General features: G+C 36.8%; 2 protein-coding genes across 4 annotated transcripts; both read right to left on the reverse strand.

Moving 5' to 3' along the window:
• Nucleotides 1-433: 433 nt before the first annotated feature.
• On the reverse strand, nt 434-9,250 carry sima (HIF-1 transcription factor component sima). 3 transcript variants are annotated; one of them, XM_090173433.1, is made up of 15 exons: nt 8,710-9,250; nt 8,457-8,650; nt 8,237-8,376; nt 7,757-8,163; nt 7,586-7,692; nt 3,668-3,815; nt 3,385-3,596; nt 3,216-3,305; nt 2,904-3,154; nt 2,719-2,832; nt 2,506-2,657; nt 2,146-2,432; nt 1,648-2,082; nt 1,476-1,576; nt 434-1,384 (listed from the first exon to the last, which is right to left on the reverse strand). In XM_090173433.1, the coding sequence occupies exons 1-15, from the start codon at nt 8,766-8,768 to the stop codon at nt 1,181-1,183; spliced, it is 2,901 nt and encodes a 966-aa protein (XP_090029559.1). In that variant the 5' UTR covers nt 8,769-9,250; the 3' UTR covers nt 434-1,180. The 3 variants fall into 3 exon arrangements, with proteins under 3 accessions (XP_090029559.1, XP_090029560.1, XP_090029557.1); XM_090173434.1 differs by having other exon boundaries at nt 2,146-2,399; nt 2,500-2,657; XM_090173431.1 differs by having other exon boundaries at nt 2,500-2,657; nt 8,710-9,249.
• Nucleotides 9,251-9,416: 166 nt separating this feature from the next.
• Nucleotides 9,417-10,821, reverse strand: Polr1F (RNA polymerase I subunit F). The gene is made up of 4 exons (XM_090171955.1): nt 10,627-10,821; nt 10,394-10,549; nt 10,143-10,331; nt 9,417-10,085 (listed from the first exon to the last, which is right to left on the reverse strand). Exons 1-4 carry the CDS (start codon nt 10,788-10,790, stop codon nt 9,425-9,427), a joined length of 1,170 nt encoding a protein of 389 aa, XP_090028081.1. The 5' UTR covers nt 10,791-10,821; the 3' UTR covers nt 9,417-9,424.
• Between the last annotated feature and the right edge of the window lie 9,710 nt (nt 10,822-20,531).

Genomic DNA, 20,531 nt, shown 5'->3' on the forward strand with positions numbered 1-20,531 from the left:
ACCAAGAAAGAATATACACATTTGACTAAAGTTATGGGCAAACTGATCTAATATCATTGTCTTTCTGTCAATATTATACGAATTAAAGATACTTCAGTAATGTTTAAATGTACCAAAGTTTCTGCGACTAAAACAGTCGTAATGCAATTAGGCCTATTAAGCTATTTACATAAATTCAGTGATTCATTAAGATACCTTGATCATTTTTTCACAGATACGTAGAAAATTACCTAATATTTGTCAACTGTCTTATTTCTCTGTACAAATAATGGTGTGGAAAATTTATAATTAGGCCTATCTTTTAAGCAGATCCTAATTTTTTAGACAATTGCGTATTACAAAAGAGTATTATACCTTCATTATTTTATATCTATGTGCATTTTTGGTATTTAGTCTCATTTTTCCCATGATCAGAGGATAAAGTTTTACCACGTTTTGTATAACTACAATTTATCAAACTTAATCGTGTTTTGTAAAATGAAGGAAATTGTGACTTTTTTACACGACATGGTTATATTTTGGCAAATATTTTGTTTGTACTCTAAATCCTATCCATAACCTTACTTACCCATACAGTTTTACAATTTTCTCTTTTAATCGCAAACCCATTGAAATAAAAACAACTCAGTCAGGATACACAGAGTAAGATTTTAAATTTTATATAGTATTCTTTTCCCGGCTTAAGAATATCCAGTCCTTACTAGCAATGATTTTAATCTTATTTGTTAAAAATAAAAATTGATCTATTTTGGAAATTCACAAAAAAATAGAATCATAAATTTCGTGGTCAGTATAATTTTAGTCAAAAATTTTAAAAGAGGCTTATTAAAAATATTTTGCCACTTCAAGTGGTTCTTAAAGGCGAGGGTATATTTCATTATATTAATGTTGAATTAGAAGTAGTTGAATATATATATATATATAAAGAAAAGATATGATCGGAGAGGGGGAAGATAAATCACAAATTTGAACCATTATAGATTAAGATTAAATTCATTGATAGTAGAGTTCAATTTGTTTTTGCCAATGATTTCAATCACAAATTAAAAAAATGGCAATTACATTTTGTTGAAAAATCACTGATAATTCAGTAACGTTGATATACAAAGAAATATAAGATTGTCCCATCAAGTCTCTTTACCCACATAACATTATCTATCACCCATCTTAACTCTTAAGCTTATAATAAGGCAGGCAAATCCAAAGCACGCTTGTTGCCAATAAGACTTTTTTTCACCATTAAGGTTTCCCTGTTAATCAGATATGATTGATTTGCAGATGATTTAGCGGCTCTGCTATTTGACAATCGTTGATTAGAATCTTTAGCACCATTCACCAGAGTATTAGCAGCAACTTTTCCATTTGAGGCAGTGGTTTTGTTGTACTAAATGCAAAAGTAACCATTTAGCATACTTACATCATTTTGAAACTACCCCAATTTGAAAGAAAAAAAACCATTTCTTAAATTACAATACCTTGGTTGTTTGGTTATTGTTGTTGTTAACTGGGCAATAGTAACCATGTGTGGCGTCCTCTCCATTCAATAAAAGATTCAATAAGACACTTTTTTGGGCAGCTATTTAACACACCAAATCTTAGATTTTTATTTAACTAACAAGCTATTTCATTAGATATCAAGATACGTACTAGAGTTAAAAATTTCCTTGGTATCCATTTTAAACTTTTTCACGCTTGAGTCGGAAGGCCCGGGTAAAGGCAACAGGGAACCGTTCCGTTTAGGTGGAGGATCGGGAGGTGTCGGAAAAGGCCTTTCATTTTCGATTGAGGTTAACGGTGATCCAATTTCTTGATTACTTCCTGAGCCTGATTGCTGATCTTCAAAATCAAGATCCCCTCCCCCATCTTTTCCATTCATAAAAGACGCTCTATCAAAAAAATCACTGCCTATTTTGCTCGGTTTGTTTGGAAAGTTCTGAGCGGTAAATTTTTGAGGCATTGGCTGAATCGGGCTTTTTTGTTGCAAAGCTTTAGCTAGTGGCCCCAATTGGTTATTTAAGTAGTTGAAGTTCCCATTATCCCTTTTAACGCGACTTATGATAACTGGACTTGTTCCACCACCCTCTGAAAATGGTAACATTGAAAAATTATTGGTCAGAAAAATTGACCGAAATACTTCACACTTACGAGTGTTTTTTATGGTCCCATTAGGTTTACGAATAATAACGGGATTGATTGTAACGCCTCTTCTATTCTTCGTTACAGTCACTTTAGGGCCGTTGCTCGCGCTAGGGCCAATGAGATCAGATTTACGCATTTTTTGTTGCTGCCTAGAGTCTCCCTTGAGCAATTTCATCAAATCAGATTTGATACTAGCGGACGTAACCTTGTTATCCAGCTTCCAAGACTCACTCTGCTCCAGACTTCCTTTCAAATTGGAGCTGCGACAGTTCAAATGAACTCTGTTTTTAAATCTACCCGCAATGGACAATTTTGATATATTTGAAGGAAAATCCAAATGGAGAAACTGTTTAAACTTACTCTAACTGTTTGTCGCAGCTTGTAAGTAACAAAGAATCGTCTTTCCTAGGAATATCCACTAATTGAAGAGGATCAACGGATGAATCAATCAACAGAAAGTCATCAACAATCACATCACTCATAGGAATGTAAGGCGCGCGTAAGGAAAAGTCTTCTTTCTACACAATTAACGCCAAATATAAGTTATACCTCATCAAAGTAATGTTAAGATTAACTTACCTCTTTAGAAGTGGCCAAGTTAAGCCTATCAAGACTAGAGAGACCTTGTTTCGACGTTAGTGAGGTTACCCTTTTTGGACTTGGACGAATATCACTATTATCAAATTTATCTTCCTAAGAAATCAATTTGGGCATATTAAGATTAAGTCCCTACTTTGTTCATCAGAAATGAAGCTTAATCTTACATTGCTGACAATAGTGCCTAGCAAATATTTCCCGGAATCTGAAGAAAGTAAGGGATCATCCCTATTGGTCAGGAAAGGGTCCTTGTCAACCAGAAGAGGACTTAGGGAATTGGTCACTAAATGATCATCCATACTAGTACTATCGTCGTACTTATTCTGCTTATCGAATAACAAGTAGTTGTCATACTCTCCGAGTAGCATCGAAGGTTCTTCAGAATCCAAGTTATCCAACAGAACATCGTCAAATAAGTCTGATTTAAGAAGAAATTTGGTTAACATTTTTGCAATTTTTGCAATTGGGGAATTATTTACCAGGACAAACTCCAGACATATCTAACGGAATGCACACATCCCCAGCTTGGGGAGCCAAGTGAGTTAAATCTTCAGGTTCCTCTTTAGAAACTAAAGCAAAATAGTTCAATAGCTCATTGTATTATAAGATATAGTGCTATAGAACTAGTTTTAAAAAATTAACACCAACCTATAAGACTGCCTTCATTATCGGCAATAGTGAGAAACCCTGTATTCATATCTGCAGTCCGTGGTGCAAAAATTTTGTTAGTGTTGGCTTTAGGCGCAGAAGGGATGATGATTTCTTCATTTTTGGATTCGACAATTGGTGGTGGCTCAACGACACAAGAAGGCACGGCAATCTGGTCCGCAGAAAAAATTTCGTCACGTTTTTCCACCTCACTACAAAATAACATTTTACAAATATCAATCCCAATTTCTACTAATTATTTAAAAATAAAGTAAGTTCTTACCTTAAAATATAATTCACGCAAACTACACACTGAGGTTTATTGGTTGTTCCTTCGTATATTACAGTGCCTTGGGTAAGCACCCATACGTAACCACCAAACTTAGCAAGGAATCTGTAACAATTGGTTTCGCACTGTCCTTTTGAAAACACTGGGAATAAGAAATAAAATTTCTGTAAATTACGATCACCAGCTAAAAACATATAAATTACAACGAATCAATTCTTACGTGATCCTACATAATAAGTAATCTATATCACCATAAAGAAAATGTGTCGCCTTTCAGTAGGAACTATTTTATCAAACAGATAGCTTTTCTACTTGAGATAAGCCTCAGATTGCGTATATGTTTAAATGAAAATTTATCTTTGGGCAAAAAAATGAATCTTATTTTTCTTGTTGTAGTATTATGTACTATAATTTCCAAGGCTAAGAAAAAATATTAATTTAAAGGCCACATTTCTGCCAATTGCAATCAGTGGCAATATAATTTAATAATTTTTATTTTAAAAATAACATTCTGCTAACTGAGATGAGAATTGCTTTGTTTAGCGAAAAATAAGACATCCCTCGCCAAATGGGTGAAGAGGAAACCCTCAACAGGTTAAAAATAAAACGCCTCCAAAAAAGATATGGAATGTTACCAACGCGCCAGGGAGAGTGCGAGGAAAAGGTTAAAAATCATGTAAAAAAATACATGCACATACATATATCACCCATTTTTCCTATACTTATTGATTTGCCACATAGCCTTGCTATTTTTATACAAAGTGATCAATACATTTTAGAATTATTTGTACAATTTAATTCTGCACACTAGTCCCTAAGGTATAATACATAGTTAATGGATTATAATTAAACGATTGACAAAATTTAAACAGGTATTAAATACTAAGCAGAATTTCCCCACGTAAATTAATTTTGGTATACAATTTGGAATATTCTGTAATGTTAAGATAATAAAATAAAAATTCCCCCAGGAGGTATAACACTTGATATACAGCAACTACATGTATAATTCTAGTAGAGGGACACACCTATTGAAAATTGTCTCGTCAACAACTGTGAAACTAGGCTTCCCCTTATTAATATTCTTATCATGACTAGGCCCCATTCGCAGTAGCGCAGTATAAGCGCTTAAAAAACCGTCCAAGCCGTATAAACCGCGTAAAATTCAAACACTGACCCTGTTTTATTAATTCACACTAATAATTTAAGCAATGCGCACTCGTAAAATCAATATGTAGGAAAGGAAATGAGGAGTTTTATATATATTTTTTTCTCCTATAATTTAGAAACCAGTAAAATAAAAACTAAACAAGCAGTTTGATTTCATTCGTTTTCGATAAACTACGTAAGTATTAATGCAATTTCAGTACACTTACCGAGAAAAACACACGCTCTTGCAAGCCGTGATTATTTCTTTGAGCAATGGGAAACTTAATACAATATAACTTACAAATTGTAAAGATAGATAATCTTTTATAAACGCCGGCGTGATCCCCTGAATTGGGAAGGGGGTTCTTTTACGCAATCAGGAAGCAAGCCTGTCTCAACATCCCTACCATAGTGAGTTACTGGGAGAATGATAGCAGAAAAGAGAGTGTAGTTCCAAACAGTAGGGGGGGGGGGGGAGGACAAAAAAGAGAGAGAGAGAGCTGCTCGGGACTATATAGAAGAGGAAGAAGCTGACGTGGTTTTATACGCCTAAGCTACAAATAGAGTAAAATCTACACACTCCCAACCATTTTGTACTATCAAGTAAAGGTCAACACCCATATCCGTAAATGTGAGGGGGAGGGTTTAAAGGGAGTATTATATACATTCTCCACGCTCTCCTGTACATTATACTATACTATCCCCATTTTCCCCTATATATTATATTTATAGACATAGCATCTTCCTTCTAGAGAAACCACGAGATTGTATTTACCTATAAAAAATCAAGTTCCTTTAGCGGGAATGATTAATACATTAATCATAAGTTTCAACTACCCAGGACACAAGAAGGAATATATAATTATACATCAATAATATACACTACATCTTCCAGGTTAACAGAATGTATATTGGTAGAAAATAAATTGGAAAATAGTAGACGAGTATTGAGGGTGTATTTTTCTCAGGTCTACTCTGACTTGTGCACGGAGCTATTTTAGTCCAAAGCAACCCCAGTACTCCCCGTTACTGACTGACAACTCTCCTCTATTATGTTCGTAGGAAGGCCCATTCTGTTCTGGCAAACTTCGCAATTCATTCAATGGGGGAGGAAAATGAGGGTTAGAGAGAATAGCCAAGGCCAAATGAGATGGTGGGGGAAAATTAGTCGCATGCCAAGCTCATGTATATATAAATAAAATTCATCGAGCCAAAAGGTAGAGATAAAACTCGATTCAACCAAGTCACAGAGCAGTATACCAAAAAAACCTTTCTAATGACTAAGTGATCGGGAGAGCGAAAGCAAGCTAGGAAGATAATGTTAAAGGTTCTACCTTAAAGGTTCCCAACTATAATCTTAACCTTTTCAGAGTGAAAATATCTTTAGGTACAGACGCATCAAGCAACTCAGCTAAAGTTCATGGCTATTTCAGTTTTTCCAGAAAATATCAAAACATCCAACCTTTCCGCTGATTTTGCAAAGAGAGAGATTTTAAGAAGGTAAGTTAATGGAAAAAGTTTAAGCTATTAAAATACTGGTAGTTATTTAAAATTAGAAATAAACTTTACATGCAAATGATGAAATTAAATGTGAAAATAAATGACTTATAAAATAAAAATTAATTTTCTATCCTAATTTAGTCAAGAGTTCATGCGGTTTAAAAATTCACTTTTCTAGACATACCAACAGGCAACATGCCTTGTTTATTCAAAAATAAATGGGGTTGGATAGTTGCCATAGATAGAGAGGCCTTTTACCTTGATCTACGGCTAGAAGAGGCTTTTTATTGCTTTTTTAGCAACTTCTTTTACGACTTTTGTCTACTAATAGGAGCACAATGCCCAATTTCCCAGTGGGAAGAAAAAAAATAACATGCCTAAGGTGATAAAAGTAGAAAGTAAGTTAAGGGGTAAATAGATGGTTTACCATCAAAGCTTTATAGCCATCATAGAGGCCTGGATCTCATCCAAGTTTTTACTAACCAAAATCCCATATTCAGGAAAGGAATACTAAAAAAAGGGAAACCAAAATTTTTTTATTCTAAAAACCGTAGTTTCAGTTAAAAACTGATTCACTGCAGTGTTAAAAGGTTTAATAACCTCCCGTGTCAATAACCGGATTATCATACTTGCCAATAGCTAAGGGGGGGAGGGGGGGGCACGTACACCAATTTTTAAAATTCAAAAACTTTTTGACGTTATTAGTTCAACAAAACTGGTATTAGAGCTTGTCCTTACACATTTTATCATTTTCTCATATTTTGCTATGCTATAAAATTGTTTCACACATATAGGCTGCGTTCAGTAACTCTCAACGAAGTATCTGAAAAATTATTTTAGTTGAGACCATTGCTAACGTGACGTAGGATCTTGTTGAATGCTTTTTACACTTGTTGTAAATTTTGTAAAATATCATCTGTCACGGCATCTGCAGCCAACCTTACTCCGTGCTGCGACGTCACGTGACTATTGAGCATCGGGAAAACCTGCTCTTACAGACTATGGCTTTGTTGCTTAACGGACGGGCAACATGACGTCAAAACCGGAAGTCAAAAAACTCATTCAGTAAAAAACTACTGACCATTGAGCTTAGCGCTGAACTTTTTTAGAGTTACTGAACGCAGCCATTATGTCTGACCAAATCTTTATAATAAATAAGATGTTAAGATCAAATGCAAAATATTTATGTAACAGAGTTGCTTGACGTGTCAATTACCTCCCACACAAGTAACCAACAAAAAAAACCCCAAAATCTACGCTTACGAGTCTTGTAACTTTTTTCCATGAACTTGCAATCCGCTACGTGGAAATAAAGATACACAGACTTTCCGAATAGTTCATCACTTTTGTACCCGAGTATGTCCGCTATCCTGGCACATTATAAACAACAATAAATATTACTGTATAAAAGGCTTTTTTTTAATAAACACACACCTCTCATCCACGTAAGTGAATTTCATATCCAGGCTATGTCGACTTAGAAAAGTCTGTTTTCCAAGTGGAACTTCGATATTCGACGGATGTGGGATGGGCTCTCCTATCGTTAAAAAACACTTTTCATCGCCTTCTTTTGAGATGGAATTCTCCTTCAGTGGGTCAGGATTCAATATTTTGAGTGATGGCTTTTTGAGAATTCGCCCCACAAAATGAATGACTTTGTAGGATGCTGATCTCAGTGTTAAACAGCGTCCTTTTCCATTTAAAGTATTTTTCATCCGGATGAAGACAGAAAATTGTATCATTGATTCATTCTCTTCCATTTTTGAGCCCAAAAGTTCTTTTATATCATCATGATCGCATGGATGGCTATAATCGAAGATGTTGTTTCCCATTAGTTCTGTCTAAAAATTAAAAAGGCCTTGTTAATCACTAAACTCTCAAAAAAAAAAAAAAAGCAATTAACCTGACACATACTTGCGAAAGTCCCAAGTATAGGTCAATGTTTTCTGACAGGTACATCATATCACCATCCTGAGACATAACGAGCAAAAAACCATCCAAAGACTTCAGGTACAAAGTGTCCAATGGACTAATTGGTTTAGTCTTGATATAGTCTATCAAAAACAAAACAGAGATAAGAACCAAAAAAACATTTATAAAGAGGTAATCTACCAGAGTATGAAAGTCCTCTTACCAATATCAGGATCTACAAATGATCTTATCTTTAAAAAGCTAATAGCCATTCTCATAATAGATGCCTTGTCCATTTGCGTTAGGGCACTGGCGGGTAAGGGCAGCTGATCAGCCATTTCAAAGAAAATTTCAGTCTCTTTACTACGCCTACAACGAGCAGCATCTCTCGACTTTTCTTTACGTTTTTCTGAATTTCTACAAATGCGACTTATTATAAAATAAGTAAAAATTATCAATTTTGAGGTTAATATTACTTTCGCTTCACTGGTTTAATGGTTGATGTTGTTTTTTTAGCTACTTTGGCATCACACATGATTGCGTTTCGAGTTATTCTACGTCGGTGTCAACAAACAAAGTTTACGAATTTCTTGGTAAAAAAAACAACTAAGATATCCTCAGATCAATACAGTCTCGAAACACTGTCGAGGATTGTATTGCAACAGAGGAAATAATAAAAGTAAAAAAATACGCCAAGGCTTATTAGAAACAATCTGACTAAAACCTAGAAACAAGTCTTTAGTAGTCAACACAGCAGAGGGGAAATGAATGGAACAAAGATAACATTTGGGCCTTTGGCCTACTCAGATTTAGCCATCTGAAAATTCCGATTGTAGGTAGCTAATACGCCGTGAATTAGCGAAGATTACATGATTAGATTTTGACACCATCCGAAACACCACGTTAAGATTATAATATGATTAAAAAATTGGTATTGTTCTACCCTTTTTATAACGGATCAAGTGATAACTTTCCACGGCAGCAGCTGTTTAATCAACACGACGATTAAAAATTATGGAGCCTCTTCTTTCCAGGAAATGCTTGGCTTGTTTATACATGGTGGCGACATCTATCCCATATTATTTTAACTAAAGTGCTGAGGGGTTAAAAGCCAATAGCTTAGCATGCTAGTGTAAAGAAATACATAATTTTCTTACTAATAACCAAAAATAAAATTTTCTTATAAGATATTTATTCCTTATGATGTTTCTTTTTCTTTTTGGAACTTTTAACAAATAAACTGAGACTATTTATAACAGATTTACTTGAATTATCAGTTTCTGGTTTATTTTTTTTCTTTTTTGGACGTTTCAAAGAAACTGAAGGTTGTTGCTCATCTAATCGGATACGTTTGTGGTGTTTTTTCTTTTTTTCGGTACTCGAAACAAAATTTATTGTTGTATCAAACTCTAAAGATTGACTTGAATCGGAAGAAGATACATGGCTTTTCTTTCGTTTCTTAGAGCTGGAAGAGTTTTTCTTTTTGTCTTTTTTGGAAGGTGTACTTAAATCTCTATTAGGAACCAGTGAGACTTCTTCAAAATTAGCTGCTAATGATTCAACACCTGAATCTGACAATGCTGCGGCTAGCTGAGTAGATGAATTTGGCACATTATTCAATTTAGTGCATGTCTTTTTCCTTTTCTTGGGTAATATAGGTGAAACAAAATCAGATGTACCAGTGCTAGCAACACTGTCATTGCGATTTAGTTTCCTTGAAGGTTGATCTTCCTCAATTATCTCATCTGTAGAGCTAGCTTCACTTTCTGAATCTGTTACTGTATAGCCATTGACTATTTTAGTTCTCTTTGGTTTAGTGCTTTCATCTGACTGATCTTTTAACAAATCTAGGCTGAAAAGTATAATTTGGTTAGCATCATTTGATAAGTGAGCTAAAGCTTTATTTTACCATTTTTTAGTAATTCGGCCTCGTATCCTCATATTATTTTCACCAGCGCTAATTGATGATATTTCAAAACCCATATCTTGACCAATACAGACAAAACTATTTATCGTAGCTTCTTCAATTTCATGATCCAATGTTAAAAAAACATTGACACAACCATAAACTAAACATCCAGCATGTGATTGACTTACTCTGAAGAAACAATTTTTCTAAATGAAGAATTCCATAATGAAAATAACTTTAATCCAGCTTACTTGTTAACTTTACCAAATAGGATTTCACCAACTATTGGTTTGAATACATAGAAATCTGCCGAAACTTCATGATAAATGTAAGGTAAATCTGTCACTATTTCCCCATCTAGCTCGTGTAATTTAACGTGTTCGTAGTCTATGACGATTCCACCGAGGCTGAAAGTTATAATAAAAGAATAACATTCAAATTAGGATATTTAAATCAGGTTGTTTCAGTAAGCCTTGGATCATACCTTTTAACGTAATGGTTTTTCCATCCTTGCAAAAAAATACTTATGCCTTTTTTTTCTAAACCAATATATGACGGTGGAAGCGCGATACTAAGGTTATGATTAATTTTTGAAACGCATGATTTTGTATCATTAATTAATTTTTTTGAAAAATTATAGCTGTTCATTTTCGAGCCTCAGCTACAGAGCGACCAAAGTGTAGCCATAGGTGTAGCACGGCCAACTTTGATTTCTCGCGCATCTCAAAGTTGGCCGTGGGTGTAGCAATGGTGACAATTTTGTAAAATCAATTTCTCAAAATGGGGCTGCGTTCACTAAGACCATATTTATTTATTTGAATATATTATAGACTGCTAAGCTACAGCAAAGATAATATATAACTACGTACCCTAGATTCGAAATCAAGCTAATTGCACGGAAACGCAGGCTCTTACTGAGTTCCCGGCGGAACTTTCGCCCATCCAGTGCAACCTACTCTCGCTCTATTATTAGCGAACTCAACTCAATTTCCCCTGCACCCGTTGATCAGAATTCATTATCGGCTCAACCGGACTACTCTACTACTTCCACTGTCCTTCTCATCAAAGCTGCTGGACTTTCTCGTTATAAACTTGACGAACTTACTAACATTATCATATAAATTGAATTCTGTATCCATGGTTAAAAATCTATAATCAAATTAAAATAACACGACTGATACTTCATGGTTAACCATGAAGTATCAGTCGTGTTATTTTAAGTTGATTACTAACATTATTTCTAACAACAAAGTTTCTCTCGTAGCTATTACTGAAACCTGATGGAATTGTGATATCTCTGACTCTGAACTTAGAATCCCCGGATTCTCTATTTTTCGTTTTGATCGTAAGCGTGATCCCCGTGACGGTGCTTGGAATCCCCATGGGGGCACCGCTCTCTATGTACTCGACACCCTACGTACGTGTTCGACCTTTTAGTCTTAATATTATTGGTATAGATTGTATTACTGGAACCGACCACCACGGTGTTGAAGCTGTTGCTGTGCATATTATTACCCCAACCTTGAGTACTTTGGTTTGTGTATTATACCGCTCAAACAATGCCAACTACTCAAACAACTCTTAGATTCTCTCCTTAATTAATGCACTTTGTTCCCACTGCGATTCTAATCGTCTTGCCCTACTTCTCCTTGGCGACTTTAACTACCCTTTTATTGACTGGTGTAACTCTATTCCGGCAATCGGTGCCAATGCCCAAACCAAACATTTTCTTGACTGTATTAATGAAAATTCTTTTACTCAATTTGTTTTGTCTCCCACTAGAAATGGCGGCGCAATGTGTCGCGACAATATTCTCGACCTAATTTTATCATCAGACCCCGACCTTGTTTCTCGTGTTAAAACCCTTCCCCCTCTTGGCTCTAGTGATCATTCGGTACTTAGTTTTTCCTTTGCCCTAGCTTGCGATTCCCCCGTTTTCCGCCCCAAGCCTAATATCTTCAAGGGCGATTACTTGTCGCTAAATGCTTTTTTCTCGGAAATAGACTGGCCTCTCCTGATTTCTAGTGATTCTATAACTGACTCTTGGGCCTCTTTTCACTCTATTGTCCAGGCTGCCACCCCTGTAGCACAAAGAGTCGATTTAGGGTCTGGCTTTAGTCGAATAGTCGCTTTTCGGTCCTGGTCCAAATGCCGACTCTAAGTCTTAAACCTTTTTGAGATAATTTCGCGTAAGTACGCTTTTGATCCCTTTTAAGGTCGGTATGGTGACCATATATTTTGGACTACTTGCCGACTCAAAAACGACCTTACTAAGTTTAGTATTAATTTATAAGAGTAACGAAATTCAGATAGTAAATAAGAAACAAACTTTCTTATTATGCCCTGTAGCACATTTAATTCGGGCCGACGTCGGACAAAGCCCTCAAATGGCTAGGCTGGTCGACGGTCGGCCGACCTTTGGTCTTTCAGTCGAAATGCCCTAGGGAGTTATGGTCGGCCGGCCTTTAAAGCATGACTCTGTGCCGACTAAAAATGTACCTGTTTCTTACTTCAGAACGACGTTGGGCCACAGTCGGCCCAATTTCAAACCGTGAGTCTATAACGACTATTAATGTGATGGTTAACCGACTCCAAAACGTCGTCGGGCCGACTGCCTAAAATTGCGTATTTCTATTGCGTATCGATTCTGATGCTAGAGGGTTTATACGAAAAACCAAGACACCGGAATCAATTCTAGTAGGATTGTCCGCCATCTTGGAAAATAGCCGCCAATGTTTAAAAGATTGTTACTCGAACCCAACCAACACGTAGAATAAAATATGAATATGAGTAGTCACTTTTATTCCACGTGTTTTGACAATCTTTGGTAAGTCTGTTAACCCTGTAACGCCACGCCTTAATTACAGAGAGTTGATTTAGGCTCGGGCTTTGGTCGTAAAGTCGCTTTTCGGTCCTAGTCCAGATGCCGACTCTAAAAGTCGTAAACGTTTTTGCGATAATTGCAGTTAAGTACGTTTTTTATCCCTTTTAATGTCGGTAGGGTGACCTAATAGATTGGACCACTTACCGACCCAATAAGTCTTATCAATGCAACTATTAATTAGAGTCCGAACGTGGACCTTAAATTGTAATTGCAGTCGTGACTTGAAAAAGCCATTGCACATTTATAACACGACTAATGGTCGACTTATATCCAACAGTTTATTTTTAAATTAATCGCGCAGAACTGTGAAAATTAGCGATTTAATAAAACAAATTAAAACAGTTTTTTAAATAATTTCTTTTCTTTACTCTATTTTGTCGAAAAAGATCATATATTCAGACTGAAAATGTTTGGTTTTTCAAAAATCTCTTAACTCAAGTAGGTCATATTCGTGTAATTAAATATTTTAGGGAAATACATTGTTAATTCAAATCGAGGGAATGTTCTGCGAGCACTGCTAAAATATTTTCTGCCTCTTAAATTGTTTGGATTGAATCTGAAATTACGATATATCGTTGATTCATGTTTACAAACTTAGAAAAAGATGTTACCAATACAAACACAGCTAAATATTTTTTAGGGTGGTTGAGTCGAAGGATGCGGTTGCGGTCGCTCAAGGCCCAACGGTCCCTAGGCAATACACTGCTTCGGCCTCTGAATCCGGGGTAGACAGGTGGTTGGTATTGGCCGATACCGATCAATCGGCTGTCCTTCGGGGCAAGGTCAACTGGGCTCCAACTACTTTATTGTTAGTCGGGTCCGGGTATATCCGTCCCGTAGCCTTGGTCTAGCAACGCTAGATCCCCTTGTTGTGCTTCATGGTGGGTGGGGAGCGGGGCGGATGAAACTTTTTCACTTCTCAATATGGAACCTTTAAATTTAAACCCCTCAACCTCCGGGTTGTCGGACGTAGCGCCAGGTGCTATTGTAGACGAGGCTCCTCCGGGACCTAAAAACTTTGCTCATTCGTGAGACAGTTGAATCACTTTTAGAACAAAGAGATGGGCGCATCACAATCGACTTTCGTCGTGAGATGCGTTCAAACTTTAATGCTCTTTCTGACCTTATTGTGCAGCAGGAATGCGAGATTGCAAGCCTGACTGCAAAAAATATTGAAACTTCGTCCTGTTTGGACAAATTGTTGTCAAAACCAAGCTTTGCCGCTGTTGCGAGTCGTGGTGGTGCACAACCTCGTTTGCTCCCTAACGACCACGTTGTCCTGGTAAAATCCACGGACAACAAACTTTCTTCTGCTGCTCTAAAACAGAATTTATGTTCTGAAATTTCCCCATCGAAAAATCGCATCGCTGTCCAATCTGTCCGTCCTGGACGTACTGGGTTGGTTGTTCGCTGCCCAACGGCTGCGGACGCCACCAATCTGCAATCGGCTATAACTAAGTCGAAATCTTTGGCTACTCATGTCAGAACAAGCCATCCCACTTTGGCCAAACCTAAAGTGATAATCTTCGGAATTGAGGATTCCGTAAAAAAAGAGGACGTAAGTTCTCTAATTTTGGACCAAAATAATTTGAACTTTGGAGACGACGAACTGGAGGCAAAGTTCTGCCTTCAGGGTCGCAATGACACCCGTAACTGGGTTTTTGCGTGCTCTCCGGAGTGCTACAAAGCCCTAATTTCACTAAAAAAAGTCCACCTTGATTGGACTATGTGTCCTCTAAAAGAGTACTTTTATGTACCTAGATGCTTCAAGTGTTGCCTCTTGGGGCACACTCAGAAGAATTGTTCTGCCAAAGAACAACTTTGCACTACATGTGGGGCTGCCCACAGTTACAAAGATTGCACCGCCACGACTAAATGCTGTCGGGCGTGTCATACTAATAACACCACTCGTGGCACTTCTTTCAGAACTGGACACAAGTCCATAGATCCGAACTGTCCCCTCTACAAGAGGGAGATGGAACTTCGCAAGCTACGTACCGGCTATGTGGGGCTCTCTGAGTAACACCCCCACTGCCGGTACCCTACCTTCAGCTTCGCTTTCGTACTAATCTTCTTTTCTACTCATTTTATTTCTATTTTGCTTCTCTAGTTATCCCATTTGAACCTGGGTCCTTCCGACCCTCCCTTTTTCAGCCTTTTTGGCTCTCTTTCCTATATTTCTGTTCTGTACTTCTCATTATGCCGTATTATTGGCCTTTGTACTTCTCGTTAAATTAAATTATAACTCCTGTAGTATGGATATTCTTATATTCCGTGGAGCAGGAGTATAATACAGACACTTGATGTGGCGCCTGGAGCGGTCGCTTTGTTTGCCCTATGGTAGGGCTGGCCCTGGGTATACCTAATCAATGGTTGGCCCGACGGTTTACTGTAAATGTTGGGGCGACTTGTTTAAAAAAAAAGTCGGCCCGACGATTTAGCGTGCATGGGTTAACTTTTTTAACGCTGACTAATGTGTTCAACTGCCAAAATTAATGACCTTAAATGCGTATGACATGGTAAAGATAATTTAATTTTGCCATATCCTTTGCATTTAATCATTAATTATAAATTTCGGTTTGAATCATAATAAAACAATCTTAATTAATTTATTTAAGAATAGCTCGGTTAACCTGTATTTCTCGGAGATATATGGATATTGGTATGACCTAGGTAATAGCACCGGTAATAAAATAAAAGTATAGAACGTTGCAATAACTGTCTCCACGCGTGGCACCGTACCCAATATAACCAACTGGTTAAAACAATACTAACTAATTATACGTTGATTGCATAATAATTTGCCTTTTATTATACGGTTTAGTGTCTATAGAAGAAGTTTCTTTAAAATAATTGCAATGATTTAAGCTCTTTTCGGGTGTATACCTAAAGAACTAAGAAATTCGGTCTTTTGGCTAGGGGATCGAAGTGTAGTATCTTGTATATAGCGGATATACCTGATTTTTAAATTAATTCAATTAATTTAAGTTGTTTTGCCGACCGTAACCATCGAAAACCAAGATACTACTTGGTGCGGGGGGGGCCTCGAGCTTTGGGGGGGGGCTAACCATAAAAAATTAAAAAATGGGGCCTCATAGAGATTTTCGCGCGGGGGGGGAGGGGTCTCTGAGTTCTCAGCTACGCCACTGCCCCCACTCTGGCCTAATTGAGTCACTCGAAGAAGCTGGTGTGCGGGGCAATGCCTTAAAATGGCTGTGCAGTTTCATCACAGGTCGCCATCATGCTGTTGTTCTTAAGGGCTGTACTTCCGCACCGCTTACACCGACAAGTGGTGTCCCACAAGGATGCGTACTTGGACCCATTCTCTTTTCCATTTTCATAAACTCATTACCCACAGTCGTCCTCCATTCCCAGTCGTATCTCTTTGCTGATGATACCAAACTCGCCCACCCTGTAGCTACGTCACGAGACCAACTATCCCTCTAAGAGGATCTTGACGCTGTGAGTGCATGTCCTAAAAAGCGGAGTAAACCATACACCTAGGTAGCAAAAATCTGCGCTTCAACTATACCATGAACGGCATGTCACTTTCCAAACCCGATTCACCCATCCGTGACCTTGGAGTATGGGTCGATTAATCACTCACCTTCTCCCATCACACGACAAAGGTTGTCAAGAGAATAATTAATTTGACGGGCCTAACCAGGCGCTCCTTCTATTTTCGGTCCCCGCGCCTGACACGTACCCTATACCAGTCATTAGTGCTTCCCCAAATAAATTATGCCTCGAAGGTTTGTAGCCCGCAGATGACTGGAGATAGAGACCAACTGACCAAAGCCCACAACCGATTCACCAAGCTAACGAAAGGGCTTGAAACCGATACGCCTGAGATGCGGAACTCCAAACTTGCCATTGACGCGCCACTATTGCGACATACTATCAACGACCTTCTCCAACTTTGGAATATCTGGACTAGTAACTCTGCCTTAAAGGCAGATACTTTCTTCGATTTCGCCACTCTTCGAAAAACGAGAGGTCATAATGCAAAAGATAGTCAAACCACATGTCCGTACTACCACCCGTCAATGGCACCAGTAGCCCCGCCAGGATTTTTTCGCGAGTAGGCACTGCGTGATTAAGAGGCCCCCATAAAAAACCCCTTTGTAATTTTTGTTGTTCTTTAACTAGCCAAATTGTATATAATTATTTAAAAATTTTATTATTATTAAATAGAAGTGAAGAGAAGCACATTGTGAAAAACTAAATGAAAAGAGACTTAAAACGGTTTTAAAATTCACAATATATTTATTTAAAAATCCAACGTTTCGGAGGAAGAAGGAGGAACAGTTCCTCCGAAACGTTGGATTTTTAAATAAATATATTGTGAATTTTAAAACCGTTTTAAGTCTCTTTTCATTTATTATTATTAAATCAATAAAATTTTTATTATTATTAAATTAATAAAAATTTTACTATTATTAAATTAATAAAAATGTTATCATTATTAAATTAATAAAAATGTTATTATTATTAAATTAATAAAAATTTTATCATTATTAAATTAATAAAAATGTTATTATTATTAAATTAATAAAAGTTTTATTATTATTAAATTAATAAATTTTTTATTATTAAGTATATTATTTACAAATAAATATTAACAACTTTACTTTTAATCGAAGAATTCCACCCTACGATTACCTCTTTACCCAAATTCATCAACTACTTATTTAGGCTTGTCTCCCCCATTGTTAAGGGGGAAGACTACAGTGGCCATTGTCTAGTTTCGCGCTATTTCAAGCTGAACTGTTTTATTGTTGTGTTTTAACTTATTAAATTAATATTGATGTGTAAAACAGCCTCTTGTTTAGTGCTTAAAATAATTTTGACAATTTTAAATTTCAAAGTAATCTAATTATTACGTTTTAATTCGGACCCCCGGAGCTAAACACGTTGGGCAAGCGCCCAAACTACCCTTTAGTAGTTGACCTCTTGAACAATAATTTTTCTCACTAAACTTGCTTTTAAATCATGACATTTTTTTTTAAATATGTAATATTGCAATAAAGTTTCCCCTATTCCCAATATTGTCGGCGGATGTGTAAGTGTTCCCCTGAAGTGCTAAATCTTGTTGGGCACCTCTCTGTTTCTAATAACGTCTAGTCTATGGTGGTCGTTAACCTGGCAAACTATTGATCCACGGGATTTGGATTCCATGTAGTCTAAGTACATTTTGTAGGCTAGTTGGTGAGAAGATTTGTTGGAAGTGAAGTGTTCTTCGAATTGTGTCCCCATGTTTTTCCAATCCGAAAATCCCTTTAGAAATGCAGTGTTTCTACTGCCTAAAAAATGACGGCAACAAAAACAATACACTGCATCCTTTGCAACTGAATATTCAATCATTTGATATTTGTCATACCAAGAAGAATTGAAACCTCGATTTTTACCGCCAATTAATCTTTTAGGAAAAGGATTTAGTTTAGGCTGAACTGGAAGGCAATCTTTATCTAGACTAATATCCAAGTTATTCAACGCGTGTAAGCCCATTTATTTTGAATTGGACACGTTGTTTGATGTATTTTGTGCATGGTTAGAGTTGGGGTTTGCAATTACTTCTGCAATTTCTCCTTCATGAGTCAGTTCCATTTCCATATCAGTACTGACGTTTGGAAGAACTTCAGCAGTATTACTAAAACAGTGACTGTTATCAGTCTCCAAGGATTCTAAACCCTTTCCCAATTCTTTGACTAGGTTTTTCTCAGAACCATAGTTATGGCTTTGCGCCGACGATTTCAAAAAACGTGCCATTGCACCTTTCTGATTACTAACGAAACTATCTTCCCTTTTCCATTTTTCTCATTTTCGGGACCCAGATAAAAATTTTCTGGTACTCATATTTGAAAATGCTACTATTATATACTAATAGCGAAATAACCTTAAAAAGGTTTAAGAAAATAAAGCTTAGTTAAAGCTATGTAGTCTTCAAACAGACTTTTTAATAATACCAGCTATATCAAAGCCCTGAAAAAAGCGGTTTGAATATTTTTTCTAGAATAGCTAATTAGCCTTGAAAAAGGCTTTTTGAATAATTTAGCTAGAATAGCTAATTAGCCTTGAAAAAGGCTTTTTGAATAATTTAGCTAGAATAGCTAATTAGCCTTGAAAAGGGCTTTTTTAATAATTTAGCTAGAATAGCTAATTAGCCTTGAAAAACGCTGTTTAAAAATTAGCTTAAAACAGCTAAATAGCCTTTAAAAAGGCTGTATTGGCAAAGTTAGTCTCGGAAGAGACTTAGAAAAAATTTGACTGGGAGAGAATCGAAATTGAGAACTACCTGTTTGTTCAGGAGCAGAAAACGAAATGAAGAAACGCGCGTTATCTGGGACAAGTCCGACCACCGAAGGTCTAGGTCCTTTCTCTATGATCAGTGGTCAAGGGACAAGGAGTAAAAAAGAAAAAACCCTAATCCCCAGGACGCTCTCTATTCAAAGTAGTGACTGGCACGATGCTTTACGCTTCGACTTCAGCTCCGCTGGGATTTCCCTTCGTTTAAGCGTTGCAACGGTTTAAGTCGTATTAAAGAAATCCAGTTTCTCAGTTTATGCCCCCTTTTGTAGAATTCCTAGAAACTAAGCTTATGTTTATTGTGTTGGTTGGAGCTAAGTTATCACTGAGGCGAACAGGTGGTTTTTTTGCTGCTTTCCTTGCACGACGGACTTCCCCGTCCCGGGCCAGTCTTTTGTCATATACTCTATATCAATGTTAACAGAGTACACTACCAAAAGCAGAAACCACAGAGTTTGCTGCCTTTGTTTGTGTACTCAAGTAATATTGATTTCGAGTATAGGTGGTTCAAAAGGGAACGTTTTGTTAGGGACATTTAGGACTCTTGGAAATTGGAATTGAATGCGAGTTCTTTTTTTAGGGGGCTAGATGACCAATTTTTAAAAATAAATAAAATTTAAAAATTACATTTGGAGGCCCTAGAGGCAATTTTTTTTAAACTTTTAGAGGCACCTAAAATAGGCCTAAAATTTTTGAACATAGGCACGTGCCTACTTGTGTCTACTGCTGGCGGGGGCACTGAATGTCAACGATGTCCTCCACTGCACCTAACGCCCGATGGCCCGATGCAACATTAGAAACCATCTCATAGACTCTAAGTAACCCCGCCCTGGTCCCATTTATCCCCTGTTTGTACTATTGCTTTCACATTTTTTCTTTTTTTTTCTTCTTCTATATCATATTATTGCCAGAAAATATGGCCACAAAATGTAAGATTGCACAAAAGCTTACTGTAGCCAAAGATAATATAACTACCTAACCTAGATTCTAAATCACGGCGTTTCTCGATAGCGCGTTTTCTCGTGAGTCTTTTACTGAGTTCGCGCCGGAAGTCGGTAAAATCGGGCTCCATAGCAGGGTGAGAAATAAGGAATTTCAATAGATAACCCAAGATTATATTACTCACCTTTAGTTTTCTTTCGTTTAGAAACATTTTTAGAGCTACAGGCATGATCCATTATTGTTTTAAAACAATATAA

This window comes from Leiobunum rupestre, chromosome 4 (assembly GCF_980474605.1).
Source record: "Leiobunum rupestre chromosome 4, qqLeiRupe1.1.hap1, whole genome shotgun sequence".
Taxonomy (NCBI): domain Eukaryota; kingdom Metazoa; phylum Arthropoda; class Arachnida; order Opiliones; family Sclerosomatidae; genus Leiobunum; species Leiobunum rupestre.

Bases quoted from the DNA above. Each gene is read 5' to 3' on its own strand.
- Polr1F (XM_090171955.1), bottom strand. From the start codon at position 10,790: ATGAACAGCTATAATTTTTCAAAAAAATTAATTAATGATACAAAATCA. The intron at 10,550-10,626 runs GTATGATCCAAG...TATAACTTTCAG, and splicing joins AAAAACCATTACGTTAAAAG to CCTCGGTGGAATCGTCATAG. The intron at 10,332-10,393 runs GTAAGCTGGATT...TTGTTTCTTCAG, and splicing joins CTATTTGGTAAAGTTAACAA to AGTAAGTCAATCACATGCTG.
- sima (XM_090173431.1), bottom strand. From the start codon at position 8,768: ATGTGTGATGCCAAAGTAGCTAAAAAAACAACATCAACCATTAAACCA. The intron at 8,377-8,456 runs GTAAGAGGACTT...TGTTTTTGATAG, and splicing joins ATTTGTAGATCCTGATATTG to ACTATATCAAGACTAAACCA. The intron at 3,306-3,384 runs GTTGGTGTTAAT...ATTTTGCTTTAG, and splicing joins TAATGAAGGCAGTCTTATAG to TTTCTAAAGAGGAACCTGAA.